The sequence below is a fragment of the Chiroxiphia lanceolata genome, chromosome 1, assembly GCF_009829145.1.
Source record: "Chiroxiphia lanceolata isolate bChiLan1 chromosome 1, bChiLan1.pri, whole genome shotgun sequence".
In the NCBI taxonomy this organism is placed as follows: Eukaryota; Metazoa; Chordata; class Aves; order Passeriformes; family Pipridae; genus Chiroxiphia; species Chiroxiphia lanceolata.
In genome coordinates, this window is record NC_045637.1 from 36,256,895 (window position 1) to 36,282,434 (window position 25,540).

General features: G+C 37.8%; 1 protein-coding gene across 3 annotated transcripts in view; it reads left to right on the forward strand.

Annotated features, from left to right (window-relative positions):
• The window catches only part of ARMC1 (armadillo repeat containing 1), a 34,675-nt gene extending 15,550 nt beyond the window's left edge, over positions 1–19,125 (forward strand). For 2 of the 3 annotated variants that reach the window (XM_032692284.1, XM_032692276.1), the window contains exons 4-7: positions 11,999–12,188; positions 16,069–16,185; positions 16,269–16,343; positions 16,865–17,172. In XM_032692284.1, coding sequence (XP_032548175.1) covers positions 11,999–12,188; positions 16,069–16,185; positions 16,269–16,343; positions 16,865–17,056 — 574 coding nt within the window. In that variant the 3' untranslated portion in view covers positions 17,057–17,172. Of the gene's footprint in view, positions 1–11,998; positions 12,189–16,068; positions 16,186–16,268; positions 16,344–16,864 lie in introns of all 3 variants that reach the window. The other variant, XM_032692272.1, reaches the window with a different exon arrangement.
• Positions 19,126–25,540: the final 6,415 nt, after the last annotated feature.

The following is a 25,540-nucleotide window of genomic DNA, read 5'->3' on the forward strand; positions in this document are numbered from 1 at the left end:
GCGTGACATGGTGTGCCAAAAAGCAACTGTCTTTTCTTTTTATGGTGGGATTCTGTACTGAGGTGGAAGGGGAGAGATTTAAGTGGATTGGCCGAAGAGTCAAGATTAGTAATGGCAATGCAGGATGCCTTTAACACTCAATAAACCTCATCATCAGCTGGTGTCAAACACATTTTACGAATACAGTGACCTTCACTGGTTACTATTGAATTTGCAAGAACAGTGCTTAGGTAGGTTCTTCCATATGCTGACTTTTGCTGACAGTTTACAAAAATTAAGGATTAAGAAGCATTGAAGTAAAAGTAGCAAGTTCTGTTGTGAATATTTAATATTAGTGCAGATGTGGATTGACTGTATTGTAGGCTGGAGCCATTTATTTATGAAAGGGAAGTTGATAAATAACATTGTGAAGTTCCTCATTTTTCCTTGCCAGTGTCATTGTGTCTATATTTGGCTTACAGTGAGTTTATCCGCAGATAATATTTGTTCCTGTTTTTTTGACCTTCATGGTAAGAATCCCAACGAAATTGCAGATTCTTTTTCTAATAAACCATAAGTGTCTGGATTAACCTTCTATTTTTATTTTTTATTTTCTGAGTGCTGCTCGATCGATAAACATAGTAAGGTGCTGATGTATGATTAGAAGCTACGTAGTTTTACATGGGTATTAGAGGCAGTAAATGCTACAAAGGGAAATGCCTAAAAAAATTAATGATGAAACAGTCTTCATTAACAGTTTCTGAATGGAGTTGTTATTTCAGAAGAACACAACTGAATTCACTTTTACTCTGGAACAACTAGTGCAAAGTGAATATGTTATTCTGAATACATGTATTTTTATCCGGGAATGTGTTTTGATATTTTGTTTTGCAGTACCTGCTACAATATCTTTCAGCAAGATATCCATTGAATTTTACATGTAGAAAGTCCTATCTAGTAACTTGGAACAAGTTAAAATTGTTAGCACATTCTCTATTTATACAGTACATCATCAAGTTCCCACAATGTTTGTTTTAAACCTTGGTATATGCTTTGAACTATTTTGCATGAGGCAGTCCCTTTAGCTAGAAGTGAAGCCACTAATACTGGCTTGCTTAAAAAATAAAATAACCAAGTCCTTTGCTAATAAATAAGTAGCTGAAGAGTAGGAAAACAAGATGTTGAAATAGTTACCTACTTTAAGTCTCTGCTGAGTAGATATTAACTATATTAGCAAATTAGTCAAATACAAAGCTTACCTATAGATATGCCTACATAGATTAAACCTGCATTTTTTTTCTCTGGGACAGGTTGGTGCTGTAGCTTGATTCTTATTATTCATACAGGTTGTGTTTAGGGAAGCCCTTTTCTGTAAGTTTGGAAACTTTTTGTTTGTTTGTTTTTTTAACTTTCTCCAGTAAATTTCAGGGAAATAATCAGGTGTACGATACTTCTCAAAATTAAAATAAATGGTGGGGATTTTTTTAAAATATAAATGGATTTTCCAGATAATTATATAGTATAATCATGTATTGTTATATTATGTACTTAATGCTGTTAGCATGTTGATAACACAAGCAAGTGATATTTAGCTTCCTTCAGGATGTTTGTAAAATCCTTCAGTACCAAACCTAATGTCAGCACTACTGATACTTCTACCTGGTTGCTACAGCATTATTCCTGGGAAGGATTGGCTTTTTAATGGCAGCATCTTGAGTCTTTCACTGTAAAGGACCAGAGGCAGTTGTTACCCTTAAGAATTTTTATTTTTTTAACCCTGATGCGATTTGTTGAAGCCATATAATAAACATGATTTCTGCCATATAAATCCATGAAATTATTACTGTTCATTAGCAGGCAAGATGTTAGAATTAGCTACTGTGAAATGCAGTATGGAGTTTGTGTCTGTTATGCAGACTCTTGTCTAGCAAATGCTACTGTGAAGCCTTTTGAGTTTAGTTGAGTAACAGGCCCTGATTTTTATTTTTTTTTTTTTAATTTTTGTAGATGGAGAGTATGTCCATATGGTAGATACCAAGCTGTGGAAGATTAAAAGTTGATTTTCCATTTAGTGTATAAATAGCAAGAATTAAACAAAATTGGATGAATAGCTGGCTTAAGCATATGGCATATGTTCAAATTTGTTATCCTGTTCTTGAAAGTTCCTTCTCTTCTCATGATCAGAGGACAATAGAATGAATCAGGAAAATGTTCTAAGTATGATAATTACTCCATTTGCCAAATGTTTGATTGTATCACAGTCACTGATTTTACAGCAGTCAATGGGACTGTACTGTGATTTTACTCATATTTACAATTCATATTCTTGCAGAATATACCATCTAAGGAGTCTTTCTGCTGTGCCTTTTGCAATCGGATATGTCTGTCTCGTATTGGCCTCATAAGCCACCAGCGTGCCTGTAACAAATGTGGATAGAGCCTTCCCAAATCTTCGTTAGCGAAGCCCAGCCATGATGATGAATTCATATTTAATATTTAGGCTTGCTTTTTTCATTTTCAGCAGTCTTCAGAACATCCCAGCATTTACATGGGGTTTCTGTACATTTTCAGGGTCAGTAGCCATATGATGGGAATTGAGCCGTAAGTGGCACTGGGAATCCAATCCTCACTCCTAATTTCAGTGAGGTGTATCTCGTTTAGTATAAAATCAAGCTTACAACATCAGGTTTCTTTGTGCCATTACGAGCTTTTTAGTTTAGTGTCTCCTGGTCAAATTGTCACAACCAATAGTGTGAGTAGAGTCTGGAAGACTGGCCCAGGGGCAAGCATCTTGCAGTTCTAGAGAGCATTCTAGGAAAATGTGCCTGACCTTGCCTTGTTACTGTGGTGTGACAGCCTTGGAGCACATAGTTGATACCACATAGGTCCATTGAGCAGTCCACCTGCTTGGTCTTGGGATTTTTAGTTCCATATGCTGCTGCTTATTCTGTCTCTTAAAACTTACCCAGTCCTACAGGTTCTCTTGTTTCTCCTGTTTTACACGTATGAATTGTTTTTCCTGTTATTAACCTGCTACTATGCTTTGATAATGCTTGATATGTTGTTGTTGGCCAACAGAAGAATCCTACTGCCTGTATGCTTTAGGATTTTGACTTCTTTCTTTTTGAAGAAAGCAGGTGATGATCATTTTTGTCAGCTGCTCTATAATATTATCTGGTCTTTGTGTTTTGGGGCTGGAGGGGAACTGATGTGTACTGTGAAGTGTGGCATGGTAATAGCACCATAACAGGACTCTGAGAAGGTGTGCGCTGAAGTAATGGGGCTCTTCAAGTTGTTTTCAAATGATGTGCCCATTGCCTGGAATGAGTCAGGGAAGCAGCCATGCTTGTGAGTGATCCCACTGTATGATGGGATGCACTAAAAGCTCACAAGAAAGAGCAGCATTCTTGGAGGTAAGAAAGAATTTTGACCTGGCACTGGAGCAGAACAGCCAGAAAAACAGCTAGATCGGATAACTGTCTTGAAACAGATTGCTTTTTCTCTAATACCATGCTCTTTCTTTAGGCTTGTCATTCATGCTCAACACTTTTATCAAAACCATGTCAATCACTGTGTCTTACTTCTAAAATGAAGGATCAGTGGTTTCCTACCCCTTACAGAATGTAGCAACTCTTTGCAGCTTACTGCTCCCTTTAGTTGTTGCTGGAGACAATTCCTGTCTTTAAGTAGAGGAAGAATGGGCTCCAGAAGAAATTAGTCACCTGGAAACAAATACATCTGGATAGATTTAATATCCGTTTGTTAGCCATTTACAACCATAATTAAATGATAACTCTCTACCATGTATATGCTTCAAGTATTCTAATTCACATGCATTTGCCCAACAATTTATTTAGATAGAATTGATGCCGATCCATGAAATTCTTACTTATGCTTTTTGTGTCATATGGGATACTACATTTATTGCAGCGAATGAAGTTCATTACGGAAATAAAATGATGGTTGAAAATATCACTACTTAGGATCCTAGGGAAAAATATTACAGAATCACAGAATATGCTGAGTTGGAAGGAACCCACAAGGATCATCGAGTGCAGCTCCTGTCCCTGCACAGGACCATCCCCAAGGGTCACACCATGTGCCTGAGAGTATCATCCAAATGCTTCTTAAACTCTGTCAGACCTGGTACTGTGACCACTTCCCTGGAGAACCTGTTCCAGTACCCAACCACCCTCTGGGGGAAGAACTTTTGTTTTAATATCCAACCTAAACCTCCTCTGACACAACATCAGGCCATTCCCTTGGGTCTTATAACCGGTCACCACCGAGAACAAATAAGAGCCTGTCCCTCCTCTTCCCCTCAGGAGAAAGTTGCAGACTGCTCTGCCATATAGGGCAGTATTCACATGTATGAGAAGGATTGGGATCAAGTGAAAATATCTGCTTCTATGTGATCATAAGTTTTCTCAAACTTTTTGGAAAGGCACTTAGATCATTCTATAAATGGAGTCTCTCAAACTAGTATTTTAAGGAAAAATGATGCATTTGATCCTTTGTTACATTCATTGATTTAGGATTTTTCTGTGAAAGACTAAGTTAAATCTGAGTGTTGTTTTTACTTTTAATTTATGAGTAGGTTAATTAGGATGGGGTTCAGCTGAGGTCTTGCCAATTATTGGAGCCTTAACTTAGATAATGAAGACATTTTTCTTCTTCAAACTCTTCATATTTGTTAGACTGTATTGTGTAGTGGAATCTTTTTGAAGACCTGTACTTTAACTTTCCATTACTTTGTAAAATCCTGAAGCTATCAATAGAAGAAATTTTACCTGAATTGACTTTAAAAGGTTGAGATCTCTACCACAGGCATTCTCCATGAATTATAAGGCTGTGTGTCATGCCCCCTCACTTACAGGGCCATGCCTGCTGAAAATATATATAGTACAGACTCTTTGTATGTGAAAGTGTCTATTACATAAGTGGTGTACTGTAAATGTACTATTCCTGTATATAATTTTTCTTGCTTGGATCTTAACAGAGTTCTGGGAGTGAGTTTTGTGACAGAAAGAGTCTACCTCTGGTTGCCCTCTTCTCACAGAGATTTCTCAGCCTTTTGCAGGGGATAAGCTGTAGCACTTCTCCATGTATTTTGAGAATCACAGAATATCCTGAGTTGGAAGGGACCCACAAAGATCATTGAGTCCAGCTCTTGGCCCTGCACAGGACAGACTGACAGGTCAACATTGAGTTGTAAGCGATGCCCCATTCTGGAGCTAGAAGTTGAGAATGGTCTGTCTTTGGATCTCTTATTCCTGAGCAACCCTGGGGAAAAGATCCTTTGGCACAAGGCTGAGATTGGTCCCTAGATTACAAATTAAACTCTTGAACTACATCAGATTTGGTTGAGAGTAAAAATGTAAACTCCTGAGTAAGCTTGTATACATTGAGATTTTGATCTATGTTGTGAAATTACTTGAGATTAAAGTATTTCTTTGGTATGCCTGTGTGATCTCATTTTTGGCTTTATATTAAATTTATACTAAATTTACTCAATACAATTATTGTGCTAAGTAGGACAACCAAGAAATCATATATTTTGAGAGAGAAAACTGTGGGAGCAGTGTTTTCCTAAAATCAAATGTCATGTTTGAACTAGTGAATTATTGGGGTTTTGAGTTTTGTATTAAAAGTTTCTAAATTGTTATTATAAGGTGTAATAATCTCAAATAGCTTTTCCTTCATGCTATAAGCTGAGGTGGAACAGGTTGCCCCATCCCTGAATGTGTTCAAGGCCAGGTTGGATGGGGCTCTGAACTACCTGGTCCCTGCCCACAGCAGTGGGGTTGTAACGAGATGATCTTCAAGGTCTCCTTTCAACCCAAACCATTCTGTAATGATTCTGTGAAGGTGAAAACATTTGGAATGCAATTGACAAATTTTAATGACTTTGAGAACAAAGCCTCCCTTTTTGCATCTAGTCTTGCCTTTAGTTCATGTTGCCTTAAGATAAAACAATTTAGGACTGATCAGTGAACTGTAAGTCTAAATACGGGAGCAGGAAATTTCTGAAATCAGTCTGTCTAATTGTCAGATGGGTTAAGAGTTATGTAAGCTGTCATGCAGAACTCTTTGGAAGACAATGTATAAGGAAAATAGTTGCCAGGAAAATTAAATAAATTTGTGCTTTACATAAAAGCCTATCTCCTAAAATACTCTTAATCTGAAAAATCAGATATCCATCAGTAGGTAAAAATGGATGTGCTCCCTGTACCTTGCTCTATGAATTTACTGAATGACTTCTTGTTATGTGTTCACAGACTCACAGAGGTGTTGAAGTTGGAAAGGACCTCTTCAGATCATCTGGTCCAACTCCTCTACTCAGATAGTCACCTAAACCCCATTGCCCAAAACCATGTCCAGGCAGCTTTTGAATATCTCCGAGAGTGGAGACTCTACAACCTGTCTGGACAGCTTCTGTCAGTGCTTAGTCACCTTCACTTTTCAGTGGAAAAAGCGTTTTCTGATTTTTCAGTTTGTGCCACTGCCTCTTATCCTGGCACTGGGCACCACTGAAAAGAGCCTGGCTCTTTCCTCTTCTCACCTTCTCTTCAGGTAGTTATATACATTGATAAGATCCCCCCTGAGTCTTCTCTAGGCTGAACAATCCCAGCCCAGCTCTCACCCCTCTCTTGTCAGCCCCTTAATCATATTCTTGACCCTTTGTTGGACTCCGCAGCACATTCATATATCTTGTGTACTGGGGAGCCCAGACCTGGACACAGCACTCCAGATGAGGCCTCACCAGTCCTAAAAGGGGCGGGATCACCTCCCTCCACCTGCTGGCAGCACTCTTCCTAGTGCAGCCCAGGATACCAGTAGCCTTCTTTGCTGCAAGGGCATATTGCTGGCTAATGGTGGACTTCATGTCCACCAGGGCCCCCAGGTTCTTTGCAAAGCTGCTTTCCACATGGTCATCCTGAGATTGTGCCTGACTTGAGCTGGTGCCTGGGGCTGTTCCTTCTCAGATGCAGGACTTTGCACTTTCCCTTGCTGGACTTTATGAGGTTCCTGTCAGGCCGTTTTTCCAGCCTGTTGCAGTCCCTCTGGCACAACTATCTAGCATATCAGCCCCTCCTTCCTGTTTTGTTTCATCTGCAGACTTGCTAAAGGTCCATTCTGCCCTATCGTTGAGATTGTTAATGAAGAGATTGAACAGAATTGGACCTGGTGTTGACCCATGATGTACATTGCTAGATATTGGCCTCCAGCTGGATTTCATGGCCTTGATTACCACCGTCTGGGTCTGGCTATCTAGGCAGTTTTCAGTCCACTTTGCAATCTGCAATTCTTCATCAGCTGTTCTGTGAGGATTGTGTAGGACACTATGTCAAAAGACAATATCCATTTGCTGTCCCATCCCCATGAAGCCAGTCACTTCATTGTGAAGGCTCTCAGGGTGGTCACACATGACTTCCTCTTTGTGAATCCAGGCTCACCCTTCCTGCTTGCCTTCTTGTCCTTTATGTAGTTGGAAGAAATGGTTTCCAGATTTGTTTCATCAGCTTCCTAGAGGTGCAAAGATTATCAAGAGCCTTGAAATTTCATGGATAGGTAATTACTTTGTCATCTTATTGTGGGTACTGGACAAATTGAGCAAGTACATCCAAAAGCAGAATCACTGTGGAACTGAGACTTCTGGAATTAAATGATGCAAATCTTCTTTTGATAGAATCTGGGATGTAATTGAGTCTTGGGTAAAGAAAAATTCCCTTTTTTATTTGAAAACCTCCTGTCTCAAGGTTATAAAGTCAGTAGAAACACTCTAATGAAAGCTGTTACAGTATGTTTGTTACTGTTTGGCTAATGTGTCTTTAGAGTGCAATGTGTACCACTAAGGAAATGCATTTGTAATAGTTTCTGTGCTTGTGCACAGGATCTGCTGTACTTTGAGCAGGGTTATGGTTGCATCTGTTTCCTCTGATACAGGCGTGTGTCTGTAATATACATGTATGTGCATATGTTTATTTTAAAAAGGATGCATAGTTGCTTTAGAAAGGATAAGGTAATCTTTTACACCCCCCCATATATGTATATTTATAAATATATTTGTCTTGTCCTTCTCTAAAAGGGGAGAATCCACTATATTAGTCCTTCTCAGACTTTGTGCTTCTTCTAAAGGGAGAAACTAAGTTTCTGTGTTACATTTGCATTGGATGCAGCAATGCTAGGAGGATTGTTGGGCCCTTCAATATTATCATGTATGATGCTCTGTGTATACTTAAGTCACATACTGGTTGTACAGCTATAATGCTACATGCTGCTTACACATTCTTTCCAAGTATCCATATTCAACCTACATCACATACGTGTTTGGAGTTGTAATCAGTAGGGTTTTGGGTCCTTTAAGTTTAGCTAAAACTTTAAAAAATGTCTTGTTATGTTAATAAAACCCCTGCAGCACTTGGACCATGTTTACAAAGTTATTTTTAATTGTGAAGCAAATGAGAACTGTTTCTTGTATCCTCTTCTGACAGATACAGCACATGTCACTTGGATTCTGTGTTCATATTACTTTTGCAGCCAGCCTTGGGTGAACATGATGGAAGGACAGGCAGCAATCTAGGATGACAGGAATTCAAGAAGACAGTGAAAACTAAAGGGTTGGGTCTCTGACAGGCATCTTCTGAATGTTGCTGAAGTAATGTAAGATGTTACCGCCTCTGAAAGAGATGGTAACCAACTCTTGCCAACTTTGCTCTAACTAGATACTGCCATTTCCCTAGTAGGGCAGGAGAACACTAGTCACAGAATCACAGAACAGCCCAGGTTGGAAAGGACCTCAAAAGATCATCTACTTCAACCTTTCCTGGGAAGGGGAACCTAGGTGAGACTCTCTCATGCCCTGTCCAGTTGTATCCTGAAAACCTCCAGTGGTGGAAACTCTACCATGTCCCTGATGAGCTTATTCCAGTGACTGATTTTTCTCAAACAATCTCTAAGTGCATATTGACTTTATAGTACATACCTGCACCTTCAGGGGTGAATAAAGTGCTATACTGGAGCGAGAAAGAGAGTGGGAGAAAGATGTGCAAGAGTTCCCTTGTGCTGCTCTGATGATGGCAGGAGGCTGGCTCAGACAGCTCTGGGCAGTGGTATCTGAAACTCCTGATGAACAGGTGCTGGGATGGCCCAGTCCGTGCCCTCTTCTTTTAAAGTTACTTTTTTTTCTCATTTTGGGCAACAAAGCCACAGCCTATGTGTTCTCCTTGTGTTTTTTTAAAAAACTTCCACTGTTCTGTGGTTTAATTTCACATGTAGTTTCACTGCGTTTATCTTTTTATTACCAATATAGTGTATAAAGAAGCAGAGTCAGCATTGAATGTCACCGTGGTTTTGCAATAGATACTTACTTCCAGATAGATTTTTTTTTTTTTCCCTTAAAGGTGATAGAGTTATCATGGAGTATGAACGTCTATAGGACCTGTAAGGGTTGTCTAGTCCAGCCCCTCTGCAATGAGCAGGGATATCTTCAAGTCAATCAGAGCTCTGTCCAATGTCCTTGAACATTTCCAGGGATGAAGCAACAACCACCTCTATGGGCAACCTGTTCCAGTGTTTCACTGCCATCATAAAAAAATTCCTTTTGTCTAGTCTGATGTTAAACTTTCTATTCTTTTTATACCTATCGTACAAATTGCTTTAATGAAAAGAATAAGAGGTTGATGCAAAACTTGTATTCACTCATTTCACCAGTGCACTAAAAATTGTTGAAGGCTTTGTCAGGAATTTTGAGGGTCTTTGTTTTCAAGTGAGTTGCCGAAAGTGTAGTATTTTATTTCTGCGGAATAAAACTGGTGTATACCTTTATTGGGGATTGTTTTACAATCTGATATTCTTACAGGACATCCATTGTTCTTACCCTTGTAGTGTAGTGTCTGAGTTTCTTGCTGCATTTTATTACACAGTCAGTTCCTTATTACAGATTCTCTTTATATAAAAAGATTAAAACCTTGCATTTGGGCTTTGTTTTTAATGTATAGTGGTAACTAGAGTTATCATCTGTAACTTAGTGGGAGGTAACAGTAATCCTGTGTTTGGAAAACTACAGGAAGTGAGTAGCTTGTTTAAGAGGGAGTGTGTGTACACAGAACATTGACCTGTATAGACTTGTTTTAGGAAGATTTTAGAATAACTGTATCAAATAAGAACAAATTTACATTTGAGTTTGCAAATGAACGGGTTGTTTCAACAGTACAATTAATGTAAGGTCATTAGTTTTCCAAGAACTGTGCCAAGTAATGTCAGGAGAACAAAACATGTATGAAAATCACTGTTGATTTTTTACTTTTAGGCATTTAAATATCTTATATTTGCTGACATATTGGCAGCTTTAAACTCTCTTTTGTGTAGGTATGTGTATATATGTGTGTTTATATATATACAATGGCAAATATCAAGTATACTTTATTTCTCATTTGTCTTTCTGCTTTTTTTTAAACTCTGTGATGCAACAGTGCAATTGTATTCAGGCAAAAACCCCTTAGCAACAGCATAGTGGGTGCAATAGATGGGGTAATGACTTTTTCAACAGTGTGCTTAGTGAGCTGAATTTAAACTTACCAAAAAATAAAAGTACTCTATTGTAAATCACTTGATATGGACAGGATTGTTGTTGAAAGAATTTGCCAAAACTAGCAGGTGGGTTAATTTCTTAGTATCTTGATAAGATGTCATTTTTTGCAGAAGCTAATTTATTACTACTTCAAGACATCAGCTTGCATGGCTTTATCATCTGTTCTATTACTTTGTCTAATGAATTATGGAAGGATGAAGTTGAAATATTTGTGAGTTCTCAACACTTGTTTCTGTGAAGTAACATAAGCATTTTTTTCTGTGTAGGAAAGCAGAACATAAGCACGTCTTTAAATTTGAACATATGCTGAAATTCTTTCCTTTTTTTAGGTCTTGGTTGTTTTACTTATTACCACTTTTTTCTTTCTTTTTTCTTTTTTTTTTCCCTTGGAATGCTAGTAATGCACTGAATTATCACAAGAACTTATATTTTCCTCTCCAAATGGGTGCTGTTCAAAACAAGGTGCAGAGGGAAAAAAAAAAAAAAAGGCTAGCTGAGACCCCCACAAGCCAAGAACTCCTAACATGATTACTTCAGTGTTCTCTCTTGTCCATATGGTAGGATGGAAAATGTGTTTAATGTCTGGTAATTAAGGAAGTCAAATGGAAAAAAATAAATCTAAAGGTACTTGTTACTTACTTAGTGTTTGCTAAACAAAGCAGCAAAGCTGTCATTCATCATTTTAAGATTAATTGCAACTTGATGTGGTAATAATTTCGTTTCTGCCCAAAGCTTTAAATCACTGGCATAATTAAAACAGGGCTGAATTTGGACAACAGATTTATATTAGTACCTTATTAAAATTAGTTTTAATTAATCATAAGAATTTAATATATGTTCAGCCTATTATCTACATTTTTTTCTACCTAAAAAAATGCTATCCTATAGTTCATACCATAAATTTTAATCTAATCAGAAATAACCTTTGGATTCTTCAAGAAAATTTGTGTTTCTGCTGTGTTGATGCCTGGTAAATTTGGAGAAGAAAACTTTTGGAAAGAGTACAGTTCTACAGAGAAATTATTTTTATAATGTAACAAGGAAAGTAGGAAACAAAACGTGTCAGAAAGCAATTGGAAAATTTTTGTTTTAAAAAAATAAAATAAAGCTCAACACAAAGTAACCGCAATGCACTGACCATCTACTGCCACGTTTGGTTTCTAGTTGTCAAACTGATGTAAACTGTATTCATGTTGAGAACAGAGTTGTTTATAATGGTCTTGGAATTAACAGATCGACATAAAAGTTGGAGTATGGGAAAGAAAATAGTTTTACCTTAATTTCTGCCCTCCTCTCTCAACATTTTTGCCAATCTTGACCGTAGCATAGGGTGTATTCCAGTTACAAGGATGTAATCAACAGCTGTCTGGAGTTCTAATGTAAAAATACTTACAAATCTTAACCCTTTTCCTTTTTTTTTTTAAGGACCACTACACCAGGAGAGACTAAACTTTTAGCTTCTGAAGTCTATGATATCCTTCAGTCTTCCAACATGTCAGACATGGACAATGTGAATGAGATGAATTATCGTCGACGGAAAGCACAGTTTTTCCTTGGCAGCACAAATAAGCGTGCCAAGACAGTGGTTTTGCATATAGACGGCCTTGATGACTCGGTAAGGAAACCTTGCAGAGGTCATGTGAATAAGGCATGCTGTCCTGAGATGTGTTTTGCCCACAGAGATAAGGTACTTGGGCTGCTTGTGTGGCGTCATCAGTTGCCAGCAATTTCTGTGGATCGTATTTTGGATCACGAGATACATATAAAATCTTGCATAAATTGAGCTTACTCAGAATATCTAAAGATGTTATAAGGCAATTTTCTTGATTTTTTTAATTACTCTAAAAAATCTATTCTGTTTCTATATCTCCTAATTTTCTTTCCTTTTTCAAGAAAGAATGGAATAAACAAGGTGCCTTCAGCGTTTTCACACACAGGTATCTTGTGGTTGTTTCAGTGAGTTAATCTAAAAAAAGTTTCCTTTTAGTTACCAGAGATTTCAGACACTGTGTGGGATTTTTTGTTGCTCTTAATTTAGAAATGCTGTATTTTTTTTGAGTTGGTTTTGATACATCTTTTCATTGTCCGTGAGATCTTTTCTACCGTAGTGACCAGAATGGCATTTGAGTTAATGAGGTCTCACTGAGTCTTTATGTAATGTCAGAATAACTTCTACGGATTTATCTACCATACCCCTGTAGATAACACCCCAGGGCCATGTTTGCCTTTTTACGGCTGCCAAACAGCATGTAGACTGCTTAAGCATGTTATCCACAAGTGCCCTCCGGACTCTGTATCTTTCAGTTTTGTACCCATTTTAAATGATCAAACCTGATCCTTTGCTTTGTTGCTTTACATTTTGCCAAGTAAGCGTGTCCACAGGCCCAGTTTATCAACAGCATCCCCACTGTACTGTTTTCATAAGACCACAGCTAATTCCTTTAGAAATAACATGCTGCTCTAGCTCACTTTATACAAAGTAAATATTTTTTACAGTTTTGTCCTTCCAGCACTTGCTCTATCTAGAAAGGCAGTGCTTTGTCAACATCATTGGCTTTTGTGCTCTGTGAAGTTTTTTTAATTCAGTTCCATCAATTGTTGTTTTAAAGCTTGTAGTTGGTTTGTTTGTTCACAGGTATCTCCAAGCAAGAAATTTCAACCATTTCTACTTTGTGAGTTTAGATATTTTGCCTGTAGTCTGATTATATCTTAAAAGTGTTTCTTTGTGTTCTTTGACAAGTGCAGCTTAGCGAGATTTGTGGAGTTTTCTCTCTTCAATACTGATGCAAAGGTATTGAGAAAAAGCATAGGGTATTTAGATATTCATCTACAGAGAAAAGCACTGCAGGTAGACCAGCATGTTTTCTAGCTTGTTATTAAAGAAAAATCTGGCTGTGCACTGGCTGAGACGGCTAGTGTACAAATGTTAGTGATGCTCCAGGTGCTCACCCAGCAGTTAAACTTCCCTTTAATGCTACTTTAAATGTCACAATAAGGTAGGACGAGGAGGATGGTGAACAACATGAGCAACAAAAGCAGCTTACTTTCATTGAATAGGTTGTTCTTAACTTAACTAGCAAAGAATATTATGTGGCATGTATGAGCATTAAAAGGCATAGTGAGCAAACACAGGGCTGTAGACATGGTGTTCTCAGTCATTTACATTTGTAACAAGAAACTGCTGTTAGGAGTGATTGCAGATCCTACAAGTGCTTGTGGATTTCAAAACGTCAAATAGTAGATATTGATTGTTTTAGGAAGATAGAGGAAAGGTCATTTAGCGTGGAGTCAGATGTTTTTATTTTAAGATCTAATTATCAAATTCGGTGATAATTACTAAAAATGTTAAAAAAAGGAAAAAAACCAAGGCAATAATTCAGCAGTTTGTGGCATGGCCTTCAGTCAGTTTTCTAGTCTGTGCATCTTAGTAGTGTTTGTTAGGGTATGATAATCAGGCTTTGGTGTGCAAGAAAATAACCTACATTTTGCCTGTCCTACCTTGTGCCCATGCTTCAGGAATACCATGCAGAAAGATGTCTACCTGTGTATTGCTGGGGTTTGTAGGTACCTACCATAGTTAAATGTCTTTTGCAAAGTATGTCTGTGCAGCAAGGCTTGACAGCTGCCATCTTTTTAAGGAGTTCATATGAAGCTTAGTAACTTTGTCTTTAAGAAGTGTGTGAGAAATAAAATCTCAGATTCGAGTAATTTCCAATTTAGAATTTATTATATGATGGGAGCAAACAGTGCTGTGGTGTCCAAGCTGAGTCTATGTGACTCAGGAGGCCTGTCACACTCAAAGCAGGCACAGTATTCTGTATTTATTCTCAGCTAATTCATGCATATTCATTATACATAGACATAAACATTATACATTGTTATGTCAGGAATTCAACAGATGTTTTTCTTAGGCAAGGTTGTTATCTACACACAGGCATAAATATTATATATTGTTAAGTCAGACATTCAACAGATGTTTTTCTTAGACAAAGTTATAAATTCTTAAGAAAGGTGTTATCATCTAGTTAACTAAACAGAGTCTCCTCACTATAAATTTCATACAAGGTAAAAGGGAGGTAACTTGTTTTATGTCTTTATAGGGGCCCAGTTAATTTTTACGATTTGTTTTTCTTTCTCTAGGTTATACTGACCTTACACTGTTTTCTTTTTAATTAATGAATCACTCTGTTTGGTTATCACAAAGTGGTTCACCAGTTATCTGGTCACTGAAAGCCTCATTTGAAATTAAACTGAGGTGCCTATGACTTACCTGGGATCTTAAAGTAAAAAGCCAGATTCTGTCACAGAATTGCTATACACTCAAGTAAGCATAAATTATTTGTTTAGGCTAAGGAAGCTATGAATGTTTGTCTTCTTGTGTCCAGAAGTAGTTTCAACTTTCACTCGTGTAAGGCAGCCTGACATCTTTGCATCTAATATTTTCTTTGTATAGAAAAGGTAGCCTACCTGACAAAGTGAGTTTTTGTAAAACAGAAAAATGTTAATTATTTCACTACATAAACTTTCACAAATGAATTATTTCAATATGCATGCTAAACTGCTAAAAAAACCCAAACCGCTTCAGTAGGTTCTCCCAGAGATTAAAAGAATTTAATTTGCTTCTTATTCATGGAGCCTTCCTAAATGCTGACCAGTGATTATTTCATAATTAATGCAAATATACTTTGAAATAAAAAATTATATAAAACTTTACAGAAACTTGCAGTGAAAGTTAAATGCATGATTATTTTAAACCTGTGTAAAGGTTGTCAGTTTATTTCTGGTACAGTGTATCTTTTTTATCCCCTTATGTACTAGCAGTCTCTCCAGTATTTTAATTATTTTTGTTACAACCATCTTGTGCAAATATTAAAAGGAAAAAATAGAACGTTCTAAGGTATTGTAACAGTTGCAACTAGTACAGGTCAGTGTAATGTTACAGCGCAGGCAATGTTACTTGCTTTAAACATAACATTCTGTGAGTTATCAACCAAATATTTTCCCTTTGAAATAAGAATTAAGCTAATGCTGTGCCATGATGTCTGTGAGCTGCCACAGATGAAGCAGCTGAAAAATACAACAGCTGCTTTGATGCATTCAGTCAGTATGGAGCCAAGGTGCCTGATAAATAACAACTTAAACACTAACTACTCATCAATGAGCACTTCAGTCAGTCAGAACTTAACCAGAGGGGACTGTTTAGCTGATCATACAGAGAAAAACATTCTTTGCTTTTCAGCACTTTTCTCTGATTATTTACAGTTGATTCCATCCTTCTTTGACTTCTAAAGTGTAAGCAATTTTTTTTTTTGGGTGGCAGGAGAGTCTAATATTTGTGCACTAAAATGTAAGTCTTAGTTTTTCTGTTACAAAAATGTGGTTCTGTAACCATGTGCCTTGAGACATACAGGAATACCTTAACAAATAATTGGGAGCATTTTCACTTGGTGTATTACAAAAGGACTTTAGTTGTGGGATTGTTATTTGTTTTTCAGTCTCGACGGAATCTTTGTGAAGAAGCCTTGTTGAAAATTAAAGGTGTTATTAGTTTTACCTTTCAAATGGCTGTTCAAAGGTGCGTGGTCCGAATTCGCTCAGACTTAAAAGCAGAGGTGAGTGCTTGGTAATCCTCCAGATCCTCACATTATTGCATTCTGTCGCACTGAGCTCTTGGTTTTTTTCTGTATACTTGTAGGCATTGGCAACGGCCATAGCATCAACCAAAGTTATGAAGGCACAGCAAGTTGTGAAAAGTGAAAGTGGTGAGGAGGTAGGCCATGTATCTTTCTAAATACCAACTGTTATAGCTTGGCTGTGTCTTTAGTGTCAGCACCTCTGTGCCTGTAACATCTAGTGGTAGTGCAACACATACAGTCCAAAGAGAATAAAGGGTATCCTATGTCAGGGCGTGAATCAGTAGAACAGTTTTACGGAACGTATTGTTCAGAAGAAGGACAAAAATACTGTAATTGTTCCTTTCCTTAATGGTATGAAAAGGGTCACAATGAACCTGGGTTTTTTTGGTTGGAGTTGCTGATGTGATTCACAGCTACAGTAAAAGGGCTATGTCTTTATTTATTTGATACTTTTTCCTCCCTATTAAGCCAAAGCTTTTCTTGTGTATCTTCTAAGCATATTAGGTTCTGTTTATATTCTTGATGTATAGGGCAATGGGGAGGAGTGTCACAATGTGCATGTCTGTCATCCTGAGCATGTATCTGTTATAACTTCGATTCATTCTTTTAAGTTACAACATCTGACATAATTTTAATCTGTGTTGTGTTTTATCAGATGCTGGTTCCGTTCCAAGATACTCCAGTGGAAGTAGAGCAGAACACAGATCTACCTGAATATTTACCAGAAGATGAAAGCCCTACTAAGGAACAGGACAAAGCAGTGTCTCGTGTTGGGTCACACCCAGAAGGTGCAGCAAGCTGGCTCAGCACAGCAGCAAACTTTCTATCAAGATCTTTCTACTGGTGACTTGTATTTGGTGTTAAAAGACTGTGTGAATGAACAACAGGGGGGCCAGTTTTCCATTGGTGTGGTGAACTGCCAAGTGCAATTTGCAATAAATCATCACGAAAATTTTAGATTAAGTAAATGTATGCTGCATTTTACATTTTATTGGACGTTTAGCCTGATAGGGCAGGGGTCAAAGGACAGAGGCCTCCAATCAAGTTGTTCTTCCATTTGTTTTTCATGTAGATTTTATTGCATCACTTTTTAAAAATGGGTCCACTGTTATATACCAAATGTTTATGCTATACGTATAGAGCTTTAAGTTTGACTTCACATGAAACACATGGTAGGGAGAATCCATTCAACTCAAGTCTCAGGGCCTCTGTGAAAGAAAATTCTTAATAGCTCTAGTTGTACATTAAATAAAATGCCCTCTTCGTTTCTGCATCCCTTTGGATTAACATTATTTTGTTTAATTTTCTAGATTTTGACTCCAGAGAAAAATACAGTCTGCCACTTTTTTTGCCTTTATTTTTGCCAACCATGTGCACAGTGTGAGCACGATGTTCCCCTCTTGCTATTAAACTAGAATCACTACAGACTTGAAATGTATAACCCTTTTATGTATACTGAATTTTTTCCCAGCCTGCCCTTAACTGTTGGAGTGCTTAAGATAAGAAAAAAGGGATTGAATAAACACAAATATGTATACATACATTGTACAGTAAATAAACTAGAACATATTTGTAATGATGAGTGTGACTGACTGATATATATATATATATATATATATAAAAAGCTAATAAGTACCACTGACTGCTGTTTAGGCTAGCTGGGAAGACTAGCAGAAAAAGCTGTGGTCTAATGCAGTGATGACCCATTGCAGCCCTGCCTGCAGAGAATAGAGGAATGTAGACTGCACTTGGTTAAGAAATGGTGTTTACTGTTAGGAAATATTTAATGGTAACTAAAACTTTAAACTTGAAGTATAAAGCAGGACAGAATGCCTCTTGCCACAGTGCCACACTCATAAATTTTGACTTTAACTCTGGGTTTTTTTCCCCTAACAAATCTGATATGCAATTACTGTTCTCTTCTAATGTCTTTCATGAGTGTCCCATGAAAGTACATCAGCGTGGCTTAAAAACATATGCAAACAATTGGCTTTGCCCTGTGACTTACAGACAGTATAAGTTTAGAGATGTCTTACTAATTTCTGTGAGCAGAAGTGATAATAAAAGCAGAACTTCTGTAGGTAAAGAATAATATATATCTGAGCTGTTAGTAAACACTGTGTGTGAGAGGATTCAAAACACAGTGCTTGAAAACTGCAGTGCCACTGCTTTGTTGCACCAGAGAAATACAGTTGAGGACTTCAAAATGTTATAAACCTCATTATACAATGCTTTTTTGTGGTAATGTATTTGCTATAATAGGAGTTATATTTACCACTTGGAGACTCAGAAGAGAAATTTAATGCATCAAAGTTATTCCCTGTGCCTATGCACAGGGAATAAATAAAAAAAAAATCACAGGCTGTCATATCATAATACTACAGAAATGCTGAGGATATGATAATATAAAATAATAATGCAGGTCAGAGTTCACCCACCCAGGTCAATTGTCATTCTAGGAAAAAACAAAACAAAACAAAAGCTTGTTGGCAGACTAGATGTCTCATGTTTTTTAATATATATAGTTTATTTTTGATTCAGGTTTACACGCACAGATTGAACATACAGGCTTTTCAGGGCATGTATTGCTTTAAATATGTAATACTACTCATTGCTGTCTAGAATGTTACAGTACCAAATGTATTTGAAAAGTCCTCTGTTCTATAGCCATGAATGCAGAGTTTTGGTTTTCTGCATTAACATCTGTTTGCATTTGCATTACTGCACATCTATTTACTAAAAGACTACACCCTTTGGATATTAATGGTTCAATACCAGTAGGTACTACAGTTTGTTTGTGCATTCAGTCTGTAGGTGTGCTTTTATGACAGTATTGCAGCTCTTGTAGAACAGTTTAAGGCATCTGTAAAAGTTTTTGAAATACATTGTAAAATAATAAAGGATAATATAACTAAACAAGACTGGACTGGTGCCTTTTTAAATGTTCTGGCATTCTTTTAAGCTTACTGTGGTATTAGAAGTATACGTTTTTCATCTTTAACAGAGAGGAATGTAAATGTCTAGTCCTAGTGAGTCCTTTGCTGCATATCACAGCTGGGCTTTTGTGTATGTCTAAACATGCTTCCATTTCAACAAAGGTTTTTTAAAAAGTAGGTAGACAAAAGCTACTTGAGGATATTGTCTCAAATTCATTTTTAGGGAGGTTTTTTGGACATTAGCTTTTTTTTTTTTTTAATAACTGATGCTATGTAGGTAATATTTCATTAGGGTAATTAGGAAGAATCAACATTCCTAGAGAAACCTCTTACTTTGAAAAAAGTGTGGGGAACAAAGTCACAGCACAGACTCATTCGTTTTATGCTTGTACTTTTTCAGAGGTCAGATTAAGCATAAGAAAACCCTTTTACTGTGACCCAAGGATATGACTGAAAAAATTTGCAGTGTTAAAGGCTTCCAAAAAGAAGCTGAACTGAGAGACAGAGCGCTGGTATCCCATTACACTAGTTGCAAAGTACTTGATTGCCAGGGAAGCCACCACATACATCATGGTTTAAGCTCCTGAACCGTCCTAGGGTTAAAGCTGTGTACAGCATAATAAGGGAATAATCACTGCTGCGTTTCCTCATAATAAGAGTAAATGCTGATGGGATAAGTAGAGGCAAAACTGAGGCTCATAACTGTGCCTCTGTTAAGAGCTGTCAAAGCACTGTAAGCATTCTGCAGTATTGTGAAATACATCATACTCTAGCTTTCCCACTCCATGATCACCTATGGCTTATTCCGTACAAAAATAGCCAATATTGCTGAGTTTTGCCATAGGCCGTGTAAGCTGAGGGGGAGAGTACTGCGTGGGGCTAATTTGGAAGAAAACATTGAATACATTTGCAGATGCAAACTGGCAGGTGTGAAATACTCCTGTAACTGCCTGCAATGTGAAATAAAATGTGGGTGCTCCTTTTTGCCTGTGACAACATTCCAGCTGCCAACTAGCAGAGTTTAAAAACATGCCTAATAAAAGTTAGCAGCAGCAGTCCTTGCCATAGTCACTTTGCAGAAGCCTGGACCATACAGTCTTTCCTGTTTCTTCATCTGTACCGACTTATTCTGAGTTCCTAAAATGTGAACAAACCTGTCTATAAGGATTGAAAATAAAGACGGAGATGAGAATAACCTCTCAACTTATCTCTGATGCTGATTGTAATTCTTTAGGAAAAGTTGAGAGCACATGATTTGGTGAAAGGGAGTGAGCATTGGGGTCACTGGAGATTCTTCAGTGAGGTACAGCATCTAATTAGCCTCAGGGGTGAGACTCCTGTTGAGACTCCTGCTCTAAAGCTTAGTATGAAGCTGTTAGAAAGAAAATTGTCCTTTTCATCGTTTACACAGAGCAGGCAATGCTCTTTGTTTAGCCTGTGTTGCAGGTTTTGAATAGGGTTGAAAAAAGATGGTTTAAATTTGTGGTACTTTGCACATATGTAGGTTAATGCATGGAGAGCAAGGTCTACCTCTGTAAGCTGGTGCATGTGCCACATCAGAATCTGCATTATTTTAAAGTTTCTTCACGTTACTGTTCATTTATGTGCATGTTGCACTAGTGAGTGCAAGAGTTAGAGCTTCCTCTGGGAATAAATTAAGATCCCTTAAAGCAGTTAAAGTCTCAAGATACAAAAACATCTCAGAGGAGATGCCTGCTGTGAACACAGTTTTGTTCCAGTTGTCATGGTAGAAGTTGTTTATTATGTTAGTGTCTGAAGGCTGCTATCTGGATGAAGTTCCCAGCAGCTTGGTCTCTTCATGGCTACCAAGCTACAGAACTTGATAGCCAAATACTTTCTGCAGTGTTTAATACTTTCCCGGTGACTTCAGTGCAAGTCAGTTGGCCCATGGTGCTTGTGCTTTTCTAACCAGCATTTCTAAGGAGATGAATAAAATCACAACTGGAACCAAACTTCTCATGTAAAAAGCACTCCTGTGCCAGCAGTGCATGGCAATATGTCTGACTGGCATAACAAGGGTCTTCTAAGTAGCAGATACAAAAATCTGAATACCACAGAACCACCATATGAGAGGATTGCTGCTTTCATTTCATGTCGGAGCACTGACTTAAGTGTAAGTACTGAGAGTAAGTGGGTACTGCTGGTCTGAAGTAATACCTTGCTCTTTCATACCTCTTCTCTTTTGTGGTGCTTCAGGGAAATGGCATGTGAATCCACCGGTGCAGGGAATTGCTGTGTCACCTTCTCTGTGGGAACTGCCCCTCTGTATGTTTGCCGGTGAAAGGGCAGGGTGAGCTATCACGTGAGCCCATGGTGAGCTAACAGGGAGCAGCTGGCACTGTGTTCACACCTAACATCCTCAGACGCTTGAACATATGTAACAGGAGGTCTTTACAGAGGTGTTTTTCTACTAGCCCTCATTTTACAGACTGCACAACTGAGTCTGTGTACCCAAATTGCTCAGGAATCCTGGGAAGTGCAAAATTTTGTGAGCTGTCTCTGAATCTTAGTTCATGCTTCACTACATAAACCAAAATGCTTTCCATTTTAAGAGGGGCCTTTGCACTGTCTGAACTTCTCTGGCCTGGAGTACAAAAGTCAAACCTGTCATAAGCAACTTTCCCTATTGAGTTATGCATCAAATGCATTGTGGTGTCAAAAGGCATGGTCAGAAGTCAGTTTTAATCTCAAAATAGTCCTTACTGATATGCTGAAGTTCTAGGTAAAAAAGAACTTTTTTTTAAAAAAAAAAAATAAATTTAGCTATCTTTGCATGTGTTATATTCCAAAAGCTTTGCACAACATGATCTATTTCAGCAGTGCTACCTGCATAAGGTGCCCAAGGCCTTCTTGGGAGTTAAAGCTTCACCCTGATGGTGGTGTTTACACCCTTTCCGGCAATTAATGTGATTAGTGGGTTTTGATCCCTAACATTTTTCTAAGAAAGTGTGATCTCCTTTGTAGACTCCCTTTATACACAATTTTATATATTTCATACGAATTTGATGTTTCTTTTTAATCACTTTTCAAGAGCATGTTTGGTTTGCCTGTCTCTGTATATTGCACAGGCTGAAAGTGGTAGCACAAGAAGATGTCCTGTTCATTGTGAGACTTTTTGACTATGCTTCCTTCACTGGGCAAGAATCCATGGTACCTTGGTTTGTATTAAACTTTGAAGGGTAGATACTTGATCCAGTATAGGGACTCCAGTTTTGGGAAGGCTGGGAGGGAGTGGAAGGAAGCTGGAAGCCAATTTACACAGAAAGAGGCTTTCCACTTGCAGGCTGCTCCTCCTGGCCATAGGAACAGACAGCACTAATTTAACATTGCATGAGACTGTCTAAAGGTAATTTAATTTGTAAATTTAATTTGTATTATTGCAAAATTAATATTTATTTCCTGAATAAAATCTTAAACTACCATAATAGATTTTTTACTATAAACCCCTATATTGTTAATATGGAAATGCCTCTTTCAATATTGACAATGCTGTTCAGGTTCATAATCCTGGTTTAAAACTAAGACCTTATATGTTGTCCTTGGATTTCATCGCTTTACCTCCTTTGCTACAACAAATACGTGCTGTAATGTTTTAGCAAATAACCATTATTGTTTATACACTGTAATTCGGTGGGATGTAGTAAATGGCATATTTTAAGGAGTCTATTTCTTTGCATATAAAATACCTGTAAAGCTTACTGAAGGCGAAGAGTGGCTACTACTTAGCTCTCAATTGTTGGCTGCATTACTGAAACAATGAAGATATATCACCCACTATAATAGGGAAATAGCAGCCATTTAACATAGTTGAGCATTAACTCTGCCATTTAGGCTGCTGAAGCAATCTTATTATTATAGTCAATGTAGCTGGTTTTGTTTCTCCATATGTGTAGACGTTCTGGTGTATAAAATACATTGCTGTTTGCAACAGTAAATTATGTGTTCTTGAAGGCTACTCTTGCTGTTTAAATTAAGTTATATCTGAACCTTTCAACAGAATAATCAAATAATGACTGGTATTGAAACCTTTTTTACTGTGGTAGTTTCAACAATGAAAATTCTCTGTGCCGTCCTGCAAATTTTGTTCTCAGGAAAAAAAAGTATTTTTGTATACAAGGCAGTGAATAGTTCTTCACCTGGGATGTCTCATAAGTCCTGCCCTCTTTTAATATCATGTTTGCAGTTCATATGTCTGTGTCTAGCTAAATAATTTTAGAATGCCATAGAGTGCTGTTTTCCTTTTTCTTCAACCTTCCATGTACATATATATATAGAGAGAGAGTAATGAACCCTGATGCACGTATTGCTAGTGCTATGGCTAAATAGTCAGTTGCAATTCAGTTAATCAAGGGTCTGTAAATTATGAAAGGGAAATGGTAGTTATTAGGAGAAAATACCAAAAATAACTTTAGAATTTTTGAAAATTGTAATGTGTCTAAATTTTAAAAAAAATCCTTTATTGAGACACTGTTCATAATATACAAGATAATACATATGGAAGGAAGCATGATGCTGACCTCTCTGCAGAGTGGATTGACATCTGGTAAACTACAGTGAGAGCTAGGCCTGACTATTTCTTGTGAAGATCCCAAATATGTAAAAGTTCCCTGCATTATTTAAATTAATTGGAGTAGGAAGAAGAGCAGGAAAAAACCTAATGCCACAAAATTAAGTGAAAATTCGAATGTAACGCAGCCCTTTCAGCTCCCTTTCTGTCCCTTGTCATGGCAGCATCACCACCAGACTGCAGCAGCATCTGTAAACTGAGAGATGTGGGGAGGAGCAGACCCTTTGCTCATGTGAGACTGGCATTGGGTGGAAAAAGGTGTCGTTCTCATGACCTCTGCAGTACTTCAATATTACAGTAATAGTAGCTCATAAAGACTCAAATCCTGAAAATGAGCATCTGTCTTCAGAAGCCCCTCTTCGACCAGATAAAACACTAGTGCTCCAGGAACAGTGTTTCCTGTGCAAGATCAATACTACACTATTTTGGCTAAATAACAGTATGGTTATCTTTGTATCTGGCTTGATGGATAGTCAGCCACCATAGAGGAAGAGAGAGCGAGTGATTTTTAAGGAAATTCTCCGTTTGGAGAGCTGTAAGGATACTCAAGTCTGGCTGCCACCTATGTGCTGCATGCCCACCTCTAAAAACATGTGTACTTAAATGCCACCAGGGAACACTTTGTTTCCTTCCCTCAGGATGGGAACACCCAAATCCAAAATGCCCCACTGAATCCTGAGCCAGCTCTCAGATGCTGAGTGATGGTTTTAGTATCATCTAAATGGACAATAACAGGTACCCAGCAAACTTTCAGTATCTGGTCCCAGTGACTGCAGACCATCTCGAGTACCCACCTACTCCTAGACTGAAATGGCAGCTGGCATCAGCTCCCCAACCAATCCAATTTACTTTCAATCACACCATTACTACAACCTCCCTCCTCCATCTGTGTAAACATATGTCTTTGTTAAACACCACCATTTGTACAGGATAAAAATTGTCAATGCTGACAAAAATGCCCCCACATAATGCTGTTGTGATTGCAATGTTGTCTTTAAGCTGATTTTAAAAAAGTCTGTGAGCTGATCAACATCTTCCACTGCTATTAGTGGGAAGCTTTCTTTGATAGAAGTAAATCATGTAAAAATGTTTTTATTTGTCCAAGGGTAAAGTGGTCTCATTTTTCTAAGACTCAGTGCTTATAAGCCATTTATTAACTGTCAGTAGTGGTTTGCAGCACCACAGTAATACCCCAAAGCAATCATTGTTCCATGAATAGTCTTTCCTAACACTAGTGTGGTTTTTTGGCAAGAACATATTTCCCTCATGCCTTTCTGAGGCTAGACTTTAAATCTGGCAAGGGAAAGAATTACAGCTGTGAAGAAAGTTATTAGGGATTGCTCCTTGCACCAGCTTTTCTTCAGAAATGACTACTACTGGCCTCATTTGTAAAAGGGTTTTCTTTTTTTTTTTTTTTTTCATGTAGTAGAGTTCAACACAACTAGGACTGTCCTACAATGTAGCTGCGTAACCCCAGGCCTGACTCTCTAAACCTGAGCATTATAAAAGAATATAAAGTAGATGAAGGTAGCTATTTACACAAAGAAAGTTGCTGTGTGAGACATCAAAAGGAAAAACTAAGAACCAAGTCTGTCCCCTACCAAGAGGAGAGCTGTTCAGCAAAATGGACACCCATCAAAATTATGCAGTGCTTCTTGCCGGGCCATCCTGTAAATTGCTGACTTGATCAGCATGAAGGCAGGGAAAGTGGTTTGGGTTTCTGGACCTGAGCTTCTCACTCTTTGAGATCTTAACTCCAGACACTTAAAATTAACAGTCTCCTTCATAGAGCAAAATAAATCCAAAA